The following is a 14,719-nucleotide window of genomic DNA, read 5'->3' as shown; positions in this document are numbered from 1 at the left end:
ACCAACAGACATTTTCATAAATATTGCATTTTAACATGGCTTCAGCCTAAACCGTTTGGGGCCTTTGAGAAACGTCACTCCAACAACGGTAAGATATCCTCATTACTATGGAATAATGTTCCTCCTCAAGTAGTGATGTATTGTGTACCATGGCTCGTCGGAGGGCAGACAGGGAGTACATCTTTCATATCCAGGGACATTTCAAGCTGGATGCACTGGCAGAGAAAGGTCAGCATAAAATATCATCTCTTAAATTCAGGTCCACTGAGAGGCATACCAGATTGTTTTATATTAATGGGTTTTGTAGCACATACTGTATGTGTAATAGTTTACATCTAATCAACAGGATCACTGTATGCTAACAGAGTAGTTAGCAAGATTGAACTCTGTCTATAGTCTCTCTCTTAATCCACTCTCAAAAGTCATGTACTACACTTGATACACGTTCATAGTATTACAGAGTTTGCACTCTACCTTGGTTCCTTGGTCCAGCCTAGGTAGCATACAAATAGACTCATGTCTGCTGCTTGCTCCCAAAATAGACAGTTGTTCTTACTTGGGCTTTTGTATTAATTTTTTACTAATCTTCTGCCACCAGGATAATATGTATGCACTATGCATTGTTAATCTGTTGTTAAACTGCATGAATATCATTAAGGTACAGTATGTGTCTCAGTTGCCCTTTAATGTTTAATTATTCTGTCAAAAATAATGTTTCTAGTCATATTTCAAACAATAGCCTTTCTGCTTTTAGGGATGAATTATTTGTAGCAGCCAACCTTTGCCTTGGGCACAGCTTGTAAACACATGGATATACTGCCCCTCTGAAATTAACTTTTTGTTGTTTACAGGAAATCCAGTAACCAACGTAACTTTTTGTTTTGTAATAGAAAATGATCGAGATATTATTACAGATTGTAACGTGTCCAGCCACTTTATTCATGTGTATGTATAGCTTTTCACTTTGTGGAAGATGACATTTCTCCAGTGCAAAACTTCTAACTTTGAAGATACACCTACTGAAACCTTCATATAAGGTCAACCTAGCACCTTAGATGCTTTGAAAATCATGAATAGAAAATGTCATAACCTTTAAGCAACTCTTTACATAGGACGTTTGCCTATAAATGATGCTCAAAGTCTAACAGTGTCCTTGAAAGGCTATCTCACAATCGTTGCATTAAGGTAATAATAAACCAAGCCATTTCAAGGTAGGATTTCATAGCTACAGCATGTCACAGGTTACATACGTGTTACATGTTACATACGTCATCCTTACATCTGCAGCCTCTTTATGACTCCAGCTTATGTCCATAACATTAGCAGTAACACATGGATAATGGTGGGTGCCAGAGCTGAGCACTGACAGATTGCGGTGATAAATCTCGGCCAGTAACAAGTTAAGAAACTAAAGTGGCACCGAGAGGAGGAGGTGATTAAAAAAAAGTACCTGACCCCGGGGCTCACTGTTGATTCTCATGCTGATGTTCAGTGAAGAGTGAGATTGTGCCGGAGGCTTTCTGGTGCATGACTACAACCTCCCACGCACAATCACACGCAGTCTGATTGCTCCTTCTAGAGTCTTGTCAATGAGGATCTCCAAACCTAATACATGGCATGATCTCTGGGCTGGTCTGGTCTGCCTTTTTGTGTTTCTTTAAAACTGGGTAGCAAAAGTATTAGCTGGATAGTGTTCCTATTGTACTGTACTGTAAGCCGCTCACTCATACAGGAGGCGTGGAGGAGCTTAGGAGCTCAGTAGATTCAACAACAGCATAACAGAACAGGCACTCCACCAAGTCACCAACACAAAAGCAGCAGGAAATTTCGCTTTGATTTGTTTGGCACTGAACAACATCCTTGTGACAAAAGAACATTTGCCTTGATGCAAAAATAGAGAAAGAACGAGTCGCAGGCTGAAAAAAGAGGAGTACAGCCTAAAAGCCCATGTTCAAAGTTGAACATATTGAATATGTTGCTTCCACACAGCGTCCTCAGCTGCAGCACAGTTCCTCCCAAGATGCTGCCTAATGGCTTCCGAAGCTCATGCCAAGGTGCACGCATTCGACCTGCCAAGAGGGTGATGCAATTCCACTGTGATAATGGAACATGAGAAAGAATATGTGTCTGTGGTTCTTTGGATAATCCCTCGGTTTTTCGGTAAACGAGTCTTCTCATTGCATGCACTATCAGACTGATTGGATTGCCTGCAACATGTGATTAATTAAAATGAATAACCCCTGAGCGCAGTCAGATGAGTATCATGCCAGAGACCACAGAAAACTATTATGACCACAATGCATTTGAAATTCATTCAAAAATGAATATGTTTTCAGACTTATATTAGATTAGGATCACTCGTGATTATGATCACTAGTAATTATGTCTGGACCTTTATGTTCCACATGAATATGAACTAAATTAACACGGCAAAATCATGATTATCTCAATGACAAAAAGGGTAACGGGTTTGGAGAGACTTCAATGCTCAACAAATTGATTGTGCGTATTGTCGTGTTTTGTAAGTAAACGCGTGAGACAACTGTTAACTATATACCACGTACTTTATTAACCATCCAGTTCCACCATTCATTCCACTCTGCCCGCTTTCCCACTGCGCATGCTCTGCCCTGTATCCCCAACTCATTCCCATTGGTCTACAGCATAAGCGTCACACCATATATTAACATAACACCACATCTCCCCTTTCTAGAGACAAAGGGTAGACTGCCTTTGCCTCGTCAGACCTTAGAGGATTATTCTGCCTCTTTTGTTGTAAAGGTCTGTCCCTGTGTAAATCCTGAACATACGTTACTATAGCGGTTTGATCCATAAATCTCAAAACTAACAGGGCTACTAAAAGTGCTCAAACTAGACCCCATCCAACGTAACATGGAATAACTTTTCCTTAAATACAACAGTAACATTACCCATATACTCCTTTTTTTTTTATTTTATTTTTTTTTAGGGTAAACACTTATACAAACACTTGTCCACATTTCTCAGTTACATGTCAAACCTCCTAGGTTTAACCACTGCTCTCCCCCCCCTTGTTCTGAGCGTGGGAGTCTCTGCAGGTGGGGCCTGTGTTCCGACTGCAGGTGACATGGGAGCCTGCCCAGGGGTCGGGTCTGGGGCCGGCTCCGGGGCTTGTTGCTGCGGCGGGGAGCCCCTGTCTTGTGTAGGTGTGTGTAGGGGTATCAGATGCTGTCGGTTGCGTCTCACCACCCCCTGGGGCAGGCCCACCAGGTAGGACCTCGGAGTAGAGTGGTTTCGGAGCACAGTTCCCGACGTCTTAGCATCCGTGACCCATACCTGCTCTCCCGAAGACAGGTCACAGAGGGGTCTTGCACGGTGTCGCCGGTTGTAGTTTACCGCATCCGACCTCCCTTTCACCTCCTCTTTCTGCGCGAACGCGTCGCTGTCCGGCAGTGTAGGGACCAGTCGAGAGGGCAGCACTGGCACCGTGGTGCGCAGACGTCGGCCCATGAGGAGCTGGGCCGGGCTGTACCCACTCTGAAGGGGTGTGGCTCGGTAGGCGAGTAGAGCCAGGTAGGGGTCGCTCGCTTTTTTCAGGAGGTTTTTCATAGTCTGGACTGCCCTTTCTGCTTCACCATTACTCTGTGGAAACCTTGGGCTGCTGGTGATGTGTCTGAACCCGTACGCAGCAGCAAAGGAGGTGAAGGCTTGACCAGAAAACTGAGGCCCATTATCTGACATCAGGACCTCCGGGATGCCATGGCGGGCAAACATGGACTTCAGATGTACAATAATGTCAGTGGACCTGGTGTGAGACAATTGGGCAATCTCAACATACCTGGAGAAGTAATCGACGACGAGTAGGTATGTGTCTTTTCCCAGGACGAACAGGTCGGCCCCCAACTTCTGCCATGGTCTTTCAGGGCACTCTGACGGCATGAGAGGTTCTCTGGGATTCTGTCGCTCCTGAATGCATGCCCTGCAATTGAGCACCATTTCATTTACCTGTTGGCTGAGTCCAGGCCACCACACAGACTGGCGGGCACGCTCCTTGCACTTCACAACACCTTGGTGTCCTTCGTGTAGTCTGGCCAGCACGTCGTTCCTCATTACTGAAGGTATCACCAGTCGTGTGCCTTTCAGCAGTAGACCGTCTTCCACTGTGAGCGTAGCTTGCTCCCGCCAGTAGCTCTTCAGCACAGGTTCCTGGCTTGCGTGGTCAGGCCATCCCTCTGTGCACAGCATCATAACACGTGAGCAGACACTGTCAGCATTTAGCTCCTTCCTCAGGTTTTCCATATATGAGGCACCAACGGGTAGATTGTCCATTACACAGTCCACATATATATTGGTGCTCTCCATTAGCTCCTCTTCTGATGTAGACCTGGATCTTGTCACTGGGGAGCGCGACAGCGTGTCTGCTGTCCAGAGTGATTTTCCTGGCACGTGCACGATAGAATATGAGTAGCGCATCAACCGCATCCTGAAACGCTGGATTCTTGGCGGCAGAAGATCCAGGGCTTGGCCTCCCAGTAAGCTGAGAAGGGGTTTATGGTCGGTCTCCAGGCAGAAGTGTTTTCCTATGAGGAAATCCTGGAACCGTTCGCAGGCCCATGTGAGGCCCAGGGCCTCCTTCTCGATCTGTGCGTATCGTTGTTCTGTGGGAGTGAGGGACCGAGACGCGTAAGCCACAGGCTTCCATTCAACCCCCCACCTCTGGAGCAGAACACCTCCCAAGCCGAACGAGGATGCGTCGGCTGACACTTTGGTGTCTCTCTTTTGATCATAGACCGCCAGCACTGGAGGAGAGGACAGGGCTTCCTTCAGTGTTCTGAATGCTGTCACCTGGGCCACGTCCCAGGCCCAGCTGTTTCTTTTCGAGAGAAGGTCACGGAGCGGCTTGTCCTTTTCTGCTAACTGGGGAATGAATTTTCCCAGTTGATTGACCATTCCAAGAAAGCTTCGCAGCTCGCTGACGTTTGCGGGCTCCTTCATCTCCATGATGGCCTCCGTCTTCCTCGGATCTGGGCGGACCCCTGTAGCCGTGACGATCTGGCCCAGGAAGACCACCTCACTCTTTGAGAGTTCACATTTGTCCATATTCAGGGTGATGTGGGCCCTTTCCACCCTTTGCAGTACTGCGTGGAGTCGAGTATCGTGCTCTTCCTGATCCCGCCCCCACACCAGCAGGTCATCGATGTGGCATATCACACCTTCCAGCCCCTCGGTTACCTCCGCCATCATGCACTGAAAATGTTCAGGTGCTGAGGCAATTCCGAAAGGAAGGCGGTTGAAATGAAACCTTCCGAATGGGGTGATGAACGTAGTGTACTTGGCTGATTCTGCTGCAAGTGGAACCTGCCAAAACCCCATGTTTGCGTCCAGTTTACTGAAAACCTTTGCTCCGGCAAGCATCCCGAGGCTCTGCTCTATCGACGGCAGAATGTACTTCTCCCTGCATACAAACTCGTTCAAGCCGGTCAGATCCACACATAGACGCACTGATTTACCGTCCTTTTTGGGGACGACCACCATGGCGGCGCACCAGTCGGTTGGCTCTTCCACGCGGCTGATGACACCCAGGTTCTCCATGCGCTGGAGCTCATCTCTGACTTTCCCCATCATAGGCAGCGGAATCCTCCTGGGGGTTTTCAAGGAAAATGGCACAGCACCCGGTTTGAGTTTTATGGTGTATGCTTGTTGTACCTCACCCAGGCCACTGCACAGCTTGGGGTAGGTCGTCTTGAGGGTCTCCATGTCTATGCTGTTGACACGGAGGAGTAAGCCCAGGGCTACGATGGCTGGCCTCCCAAGCAAAGGCGTGCTCAGGTTATTCACCACATAGACCTTCTCCGTGGTCTGCATGCCTCCTCTCCCCAGCTGCAGCTTAGTGAACCCTGCCACGTCCAGCGGCATTCGTCCTGGACCAAACAAAGGTTTCTCTGCTTTGTGGAGAATGGGTGGCTGTGTGTTAGAAAACATGTTAGCAAAAACAGCCTGTGACACAACAGTGACATCGGCTCCAGTATCGAGCTTGAAGGTGACCTGTTTTCCCATCACTTCTATTTCTACAATCCATGGATCAGCCTCTGACGTCACAGAACCAAGGAACCAGCCCTCCACCTCTTCTTCAATACCGTGCACAGCTTTACCTGCAAGGCACACACGCTTGTAGTGACCCATTTTTCCACAGGAGTGACACTTCACCTCGTTGGCAGGACACTCCAGCTTGGGGTGTGGCGCGCCACCACATTTGTAGCACTGGGAGCTGCTCTGGCTGCTGTGTGCCTTTGCTCCAAAGCTCTTATACATGTTAGGTTTGGGCTTTTCCTTTGGCCTCCCTTTAAACACTCTGTCTACAGAGCTGACGTCCATCTGCACTGCACTACTGCTGCTGTCACTCCTCAGTGTGCTTTGCTGCTTTTTGATCTCCTCTGATTGTCTCGCCATGTTGATAGCTTTTTCTAAGTCCAAGTCTTTTTCCATTTGCATGCGTTCTGAGAGCCGCAAGTCTGCCAGCCCTACCACTAACCTATCCCTGATCAGTTCATCATGCAATTGTCCATAATTGCAGTGCTCTGCCAATGCATACAAGGCAGTGACAAATGCATCCACGGTCTCATTTGCTTCCTGTTTGCGCATGTTAAATCGCGCACGTTCGTACACAATGTTCTTTTTCACTACAAAGAAGGATTGAAAGCCATCCCTCACTTTACTGTACAGATGCAGGTCTCCCTCGCTGAGTTTCAAACCCCTCAAAACATCGTCGGCCTCATCTCCCATACAATAAATCAAAGTGTTCACCTGATTGTCATCAGAGCTGGCGGCTAGATTGCTTGCCTGTCGGAACCTCTCAAATCTCCGTATCCACTTTGTCCACTCGAGCGGCTTAGAAAAATCAAAAGGCTCCGGCGGCTGAATGTTGAACGTCGCATTTGTAGTAGCCATTCTGCTAGCTTCCTCTTCCTCTTGCGGCACGTTGTCGTTAGCCAGCTGCTCGCCTTCTTGTCCGCTAGCCAGCTCGCCGTCACTGTTAGCCAGCTCCTCTTCAGCATGTAACGTGGAATCGCTCATACAGCCTGTCGATTAGGCACATCTCTGTACTGATTTAGTTCAACAGCACTTCTGACACCATGTCGTGTTTTGTAAGTAAACGCGTGAGACAACTGTTAACTATATACCACGTACTTTATTAACCATCCAGTTCCACCATTCATTCCACTCTGCCCGCTTTCCCACTGCGCATGCTCTGCCCTGTATCCCCAACTCATTCCCATTGGTCTACAGCATAAGCGTCACACCATATATTAACATAACACCACACGTATCACAGTACAGTATGTACTGTATCTAAAGAATGGGGGCGGCTCTGGCTCAGGAGGTAGAGCCGGCGTCTAGTGTTCTCAAGGTTGGCGGTTCAGTGGTTCGATCACCGACTGACCATGTGTCGAGGTGTCCTTTGACAAGACACTGAACGCCAAATTGCTCCCAATGAGCGGGCCGGTGCCTTGCCTGGTAGCTTGTCGCCGTTGGTGTGTGAATGTGTGTGTGAATGGGTGAATGAGAGGCCATTGTAAAGCGGAATAAGGAGCTATATTATAAGTGCAGTCCATTTACCATTTGATGGGTCACCAATGCGGAGAATTAGGGAATATTTCACTGAAGGGTAGCACCTACACTGAAATACATTGTCGTGTGAGGAGATTTTCTCTGGAACTGTATCTTATGCTATGTACATACTGTACTGTAGGCCTGCCAAGCAATACCACCACCTCCAGCAGGAGGACAAAGGATTCATCATCCTGTTGAATAAATTAGGTAACACGTTTACAATGATTTATTGACTTAATAGCTGGACGTGATTACAGCAGAGGAGCAGATTGGCGTAATGCATGAATAGCTTTGGATTAGAGAGAGCAATGGGCTCTGTGCTATCCGCAGTATGAGGTGGCAGGCAGCGCAACAAACTCTGCATAATACTGCTACAACAGTGACTTCCCCTAAGGAGACAAGGCCTTTTTACTCAGACTGTAGTTTGGTAGGCAAGCCATATGGCCCGGTACAGTGTGAGAATAGACTGTGACCTTGTTAAAGTCTCCTCCTGGCTGTCAGTGTTCTTTTGCTGTTGGTTTTCAATCTGTTTCATGCTGCAAATAGGAGTGTGTCACCTTTATTATAATACCAAAAAAAACATTGAAATTGTAATTCGCCGTCTCAAAATGTTTTTACATCTGGCAATCAGTCGCACAGCCAGCTACAGTACCATCGGTGTGCCAGGACTCCAAACTAGGCATTAAAAGGGACAGGACAGCCTCCTCTGCATTATTCATACGCAGAAGGACAAACATATGTTGCCATTTCTGTCTTTAACACCTTTCAGATGTGGTGTGCTAGCCTTGAGGCACATCTAACTATGTGCCTCCAGGCTAAATGGTTTTCAGTTACATAAGCAGTGCACCTAACAGTCGCCTCCTCTTCGTATGGCCTATTAATAGTTTACCTGAGTGCTTTTAATTTTTCTGGCGCCATTGTGTTGCATATACGAAGATGTTTTTTCTCTCTGTATGTGTGTTCACTGGATAGAATGTAACAGAACCTGGCCTCATTGTGGTGTAATACTGTAGTTATTTATAGTTGAGTTGAAACACACTTGTCAAAGGGAAAGAAGTTGCCATGGCATTTATTTGTACATCTTCATCACTAGGAGCTGAGAGTGCTTAGTTTCCCCATGATGCCTGCCTGGGCACTAGAGGATGAGATTGGGCCTGTTATCTCCCCCAGCCACTCTGCACATCACAAACGTATTGGTCCACATGGCTGTGTACAATTAGAGAAGTGGATGAGCAGATAACATTGATATACGTAAATACACAATGTAATGAGAAACTGTTAATTGAAGAGTGTTCATTTAAAGATATGATTGGTGTATGTGTTCTCTTCTTATTTATTGTTATGTATAGCTTATGGAGTAACACTTCTAACGTTTCTCAATTGACCACCGGAGCTATCGCTTGAGAATGCTTGAGATGCTCATTACTTATCTTCATGTTGAGATGCTACTTTGGAGTGTGATGTAGTACGGTACATTGAACCTTAAGATATTGAAACAAGCGTTAAAGACAACTCGTTTAATAATCGAGTCTATATTTGATATTCATAACTTCAACTTCAACTTCAACAGCATATTCCGACATTTGGAGGACATTTGTTATACTGTATGGTATGATATTTTCTGATACGTTTTCTTTCTTTTTTATCATTCTCTCTCTCTAGTGCTTTTCGGGCAGTTTGTGGTGTTCCAAACCTTGAGCAGTGATGTTGTGGATATCTATGATGGGCCCTCGACGGAGTCCTCTCTTCTCTCCTCTATATACGGCTCACACTCAGGTACAATACATCACTTTTACTTATTCATAATCTTTTGGAATTAATGGTTCCATTTTCTAAGAGTCAGAATCAGAATCAGAATTGCTTTTATTACATCATAGTAAAATTATTGGGTTCAGGTTCATTCGACATTGGCATTGCAGCAAAATACAAAATCAATAATACAATATGCAGGACATAAATAAAAACTAAATAGCAGCGATAGCAGCAATAGTAGCAATAGCAGCAGAATGCAAATAATTGAATAAAGTAATCAACATATCAACATTGTTAATGTAATCAACATTACAGTAGTAGTAGTAGTCAGGTGGTGGTGCAGGTAGTTGCAGGTGGTGCAAAAAATGCTGTGCAGGTTTGTAGATGAGATGTAATACACTATCATACGGTGTGCGATATGGTACAGATATGGAGCAGTACAAAGTTCAAGTACAGGTAGTGTTCAAGTAATCAGGTAGTCAATATTATTATTATTATATTATATTATTAATGCAGTGGGGATGGTTTGTGGAAGACGGTCCTTTGCCTTTTGCCAATGCATTTCCCTAGGAGCCTGATTGCTAGAGGGAAATAGCTGTTCGACATCCTCTGGGTTTTAGCCCCGAGGCTACGTTACCGTTTCCCCGACGGCAGCAGTTCGAACAGTTTCTGATTATCTTTGATAATCCTGAGGGCCTTTCTGTAGGTGTCCTGGATGGAGGGTAGCACACAACCGCTGATCTTCTCAGTTCTCCGCACTACCCTTTGCACTACCCAGTGCTTTGCGGTTTTGGGCAGTGCATTTCCCGTACCAGGCAGTGATACAGCCTGTCAGGATGCTCTCGGTTGTGCCTCTCAAGAAGGCCCCCAGTATCTTTTCAGCCCTCTGAGATGGAAGGTTTTTTTTTTCACGTTGTGCTTTTTTCACCACTTGGTGTGTACATCCCAGGTGAGGTCATTGGTGATGTGAACCCCCAGGAACTTGATGCTGTTTACCCTCTCTACAGCAGACCCATTGATGGTGATGGGGTCTTGTGCCTGCCTCTTTTTCCTGAAGTTCACCACCAGCTCCTTGGTCTTGTCAGCTTTGAGAGCGAGGTTATTGACCTGGCTGTACTGAGCCAGACGGCCAACCTCACTCCTGTAGGCCGTCTCGTCGGCGTCAGTAATCACTGTTGTGTCGTTGGCGAACTTGATTACCGTGTTGGAGCTGTGAGTGGCCAGGCAGTCGTGGGTGCACAGGGAGTAGAGGAGGAGGCTTAGTACACAGCCCTGGGGGGCTCCTGTGGTGATGGTCAGAGGGGCGGGGCTCTTAGAGCCCATCTTCACCACTTGTTTATGGTCCAACAGGTCAAGTCCAGGATCCAGTTGCATAGGCTGGGGTTGATGCCTCGGTTCCTGAGCTTGCTGCAGTGTCTGGAGGGGATTATTGTGTTGAATGCCAAGCTGTCGTCTACAAACAGCATCCTCACATAAGAGTTTCTCTTATCAAGGTGTATGAGGGCTGTGGGTAGTGCCGTGGCAACGGCGTCCTCTGTCGTGTAACCAACCCAACACTGTTCGTGTTCATGCTCCACTTCAAATGTCACATAATGACACAGCAATTATGTTCTCTCACTCAGATACAATACATCCCTTTTACTTGTTCATATACAGCACAATGCACAAAGTACAATATTAATTATAATCCTCCATGATGATAAACAAATGTACTACTGAATTTGAGGAGCCGCATGAGAAAAGAAAAAAAGAAACGGAAAAAAATGTTTTTTTTTCCTTTTCAGGAGAGACTCTGCCGTTAAGTTCTGGAAACAAAATCACTATCAGGTTCACAACAACGGGACCACAGACAGCCAAAGGATTTCACTTTGTATATCAAGGTAAGTCTTTTTTTTTTCTTTTTTTTTCTTCTTTCTTTTTATCAAATATCTGTACACTATCTCTACAAATCTGTCCAAGAGACTGACTCGTAACGGCATAATATCTTGACATTGAGCGTATCGGCTGGCTAAAAAGCACTACATCTTTGAAGCAGGTAGATTTATCACTGCCTACTGAAAGGCCCATTCACCAGTGTTCCATGACTGGCAAAGCAGAGCGGAGAGGCGGGCAGACGACTGGATTGACTGATGATCTCAGAGGATATTCTTGGTGCTTCACCATTCTCTTTTTTTCTCCCTCCCCAGCTGTCCCTAGGACCAGCGCGTCACAGTGCAACTCAGTCCCTGAGCCCAGGTTTGGGAAGAGGATAGGGAACGACTTCGGGATTGGCACCATTGTGGTGTTTGAATGCAATCCAGGCTATACTCTGCATGGCTCCACCTCTATCAGGTGTGAGGCTGTCCCTAACACTCTGGCCCAGTGGAACGGCACTGTGCCTATGTGTGTCGGTAAGTGGAGAGCTCCAAACACACATACACACACACACACACACACACACACACACACAAATACAAACACACACACACACACCCACACACACACACACACACACAAATACAAACACACACACACACACACCCACACACACACACTGGGGGAATGAGGAGGGATACTACAGATATGATCGAGGGATTCAATGAAGTCAGAGTGTCATGAAATGGCCCTCATGTGACCTGGGAGGTTATGGGTTCAGAAGCATTCACTTCACTTCAGAACGAGAGGTAACTGTTGGATGCTGCCATTTAAAACAATGCAGTGTTTATAATGATTCTAGCCCTGGCTGGTTTCCAGCTGAACCACAGGCAGTGCAGGTATCCACAACAATGGATATAGGTTCTCTGGTAGTCTCAACACAACAATATGCGCAATTACTCACAGCCTTTTACAGGGAATGAAGGATGGGTTCTGTTTTTACATCTGTGTAGAAAGGTTTGTTTTTTTCACCTGCTCTATGGGGGTCACTTATTGTTTTACTTCAATTCCACAACGCTCTTGTACAACATTCAATCATGAGTTCATTAGCTATCTACTCTTGGATGAAAACAACATGTTTTAATAGATATCTGCCCGTAGAGTAAAACGAGTAAATGGAACGGAACCAAGTAAAGAGAAGTGTTTGTACTGAGACCGTTGAGTGTTTACTGTTCCATTCTAGAACCTTCTCCTTCCCGGACCTGTCTCCCCACTGTAAATATGATGTATCACCGCAGCAGGGGATGGTGGGGAGCATCCATCCTGATGTATGACTTTCATGGCCTCTAATCATGCTTGACCAATTAGATTAACTTTTATCTCATGAGACTCTGAGGAGTCATTACGTTCCAGACCAATTTCCCGCGGAATGTTTCGGAATGTTGCGTGGTGCAAGGCGATGTGGGGGAGCTGGGACAATTTGATCCCTTCTTGTTATTCATGCATATATAATACATGTACATCTTTTTGATATATTTTCCACAGGGCTACTCTAGGTATAGCAAGTGGCCATCGAACCATACAGTATATGGAAATTGCTGCTCCTAGCCCCTGAAAGCATTTATCCTCCATGTTCCTCACCGATTTGTACCTCAGTTATTCAGTCATGATGTAAATGTTAATCGATGTCCTTACTATTAAGCGTGTGGAAGGGTGCTTCAGTGATTATTGGAGAGGTGGATGATTATGGTGTGTAGGCCCTATAGCACAGGAGACAGACATCGTTTATTCTGGAACACTACCCTACGCTGGGAAGGATGAAATGAAGACTGAAGTGGTTTGGTGTGATTCTCAATCTCAGGGCATGTGCGTGGGAGTGTGGATATCACCTGTAAAATATTGATGCGTTTGAAATTTCAGTGAACTAGATTTTTTTTTCCCGCGCCGCCATATCATGTCTAACTTCCCACTTTGGTCTACCACGACAGAGAACAACAGAACCTACCAGAACGAATGTGATAACTGGATGTCCTGGCTGTATTTACAGTAACACCCAGAGAGGCGCTTTTATTGACAGGCATTGGGAAAGTGTTGAATACAACACTACAGCTCAACAACCTTCAACTAAACAGAAGTGCTTAACCAAGAGGTCTCTTGGGAAGAGAATAGAATACCGTTGTTTGTCACTCTGCAGGAAGTGACATTTAGATTGCGAGAACATTTTGAGGACATGTGTTTCATTGGAGAATGAAGAGTGGATGTGACGTGTAGTTGTTATTATTCTCCCACCTATTCAGTGGGGTTATTTATTTATTTTTACCTGTCATGAAATGAATGTTGAAAAGCAATAGTCGATGTTGATGTTTTCATCACCGTGGCAACCATGCAGCAACTCATCTGAAAGCAGCTTTGACAAAAGACATTTAATTCTGTTCTTTCATAGTACCGTTTCTTTTCTTTTTTTTTACTCTATCAGTGACTGATTGATTTTACTCGTTTTTTATGTATGTGTTGTGTATACCCGGTTACATTGCCAGGGCCTTAATGGTTTATTGAATCAGAAGTAAGTCACCTGTTGTGGTCTGGGCTTAGTGATATCTATACAGCAGGCATGTTTCTCTGAGTCTGCTGATACTGTAGACAGGAGGTACTTGAAGCCATTAGACTTGAAGGAGAGCGTTCGAGGTCAGGGTCTGGCATCCATGAGAATGAATAAGTGGAGATGGTAGTAGAGTATGTGATTTGTGGGTTCATTTAGACACAGTGTCATAGGTGGGGGGGGAAAGGGTCAAAGCATTGACCATGGACTGGACTGACATGGCAGAAAAGAGTGTGCCAAGCACTGTGCAAAGGAAATGCCCTGGGAAGGTGTGGACTACCAATGAGGTTAGATGGAGAGGCACGTAGGAAAGGCTTCAATCCTAGACATCTAGGAAGTTCAATTAGGAAATTAGGGTGGTCGTTTCATACTAAATACAACTATGCCATTTTGAGTCACGTTTTGCATTTCCCCATGTCCTCTGTGTTAGTCCTGCTGGTGGAAGCATACGACATGCATCTTCTCAAGTCTTAACTCTCGGGAATAAGTCCCCAGAGAAGCCTTCAGCCAGCCTTAGGCATTGTACATTCATAGTCTTTTGTAATGGGGAATCAACATCATAGAAGTGCACTACACAACTAAACAGTCGGGACAGGTTTGCGTGATGGATGACTCTATTTGCTTTTTACAGTATGCAGTCGAACATTTTGTTCTATGATAATGGCTAAACTAAAGTATGCATTGCTGCATATTCTATTAACCCGGAGAGGTCTGTGTGGAATGGTTATCATATCTTGTAAGATTACTTGCCCAGTATTTTATGTTGCTCATTTACTATGGAATTTAAGTGGGAGGTTTCTCATAACCCTCTCTTTCTTTCTTCTGTTCCCCCCGCTGCCTGCCTCCGCTGTGTGTGTGTGTGTGTGTGTGTGTGTGTGTGTGTGTGTCTCTGTGTGTGTGTGTCTGTGTGTCTGTGTGTCTGTG

At 45.6% G+C, this 14,719-nt stretch overlaps 1 protein-coding gene across 1 annotated transcript in view; it reads left to right on the top strand.

Moving 5' to 3' along the window:
- LOC308166452 (CUB and sushi domain-containing protein 3-like) overlaps positions 1-14,719 on the top strand; it is a gene marked incomplete at both ends in the record, with an annotated part of 120,500 nt that overhangs the window by 64,030 nt on the left and 41,751 nt on the right. The window contains 3 exons of the mRNA XM_080540763.1: positions 9,253-9,366; positions 11,127-11,222; positions 11,529-11,732. Coding sequence (XP_080396889.1) covers positions 9,253-9,366; positions 11,127-11,222; positions 11,529-11,732 — 414 coding nt within the window. The remainder of the gene's footprint in view (positions 1-9,252; positions 9,367-11,126; positions 11,223-11,528; positions 11,733-14,719) is intronic.

The sequence above is a fragment of the Nansenia antarctica genome, assembly GCF_963989245.1.
Source record: "Nansenia antarctica genome assembly, chromosome: 10".
Lineage (NCBI taxonomy): Eukaryota > Metazoa > Chordata > Actinopteri > Argentiniformes > Microstomatidae > Nansenia > Nansenia antarctica.
Note: the sequence above shows the minus strand (reverse complement) of the source record. Positions and strands in the feature narration are given on the sequence as shown.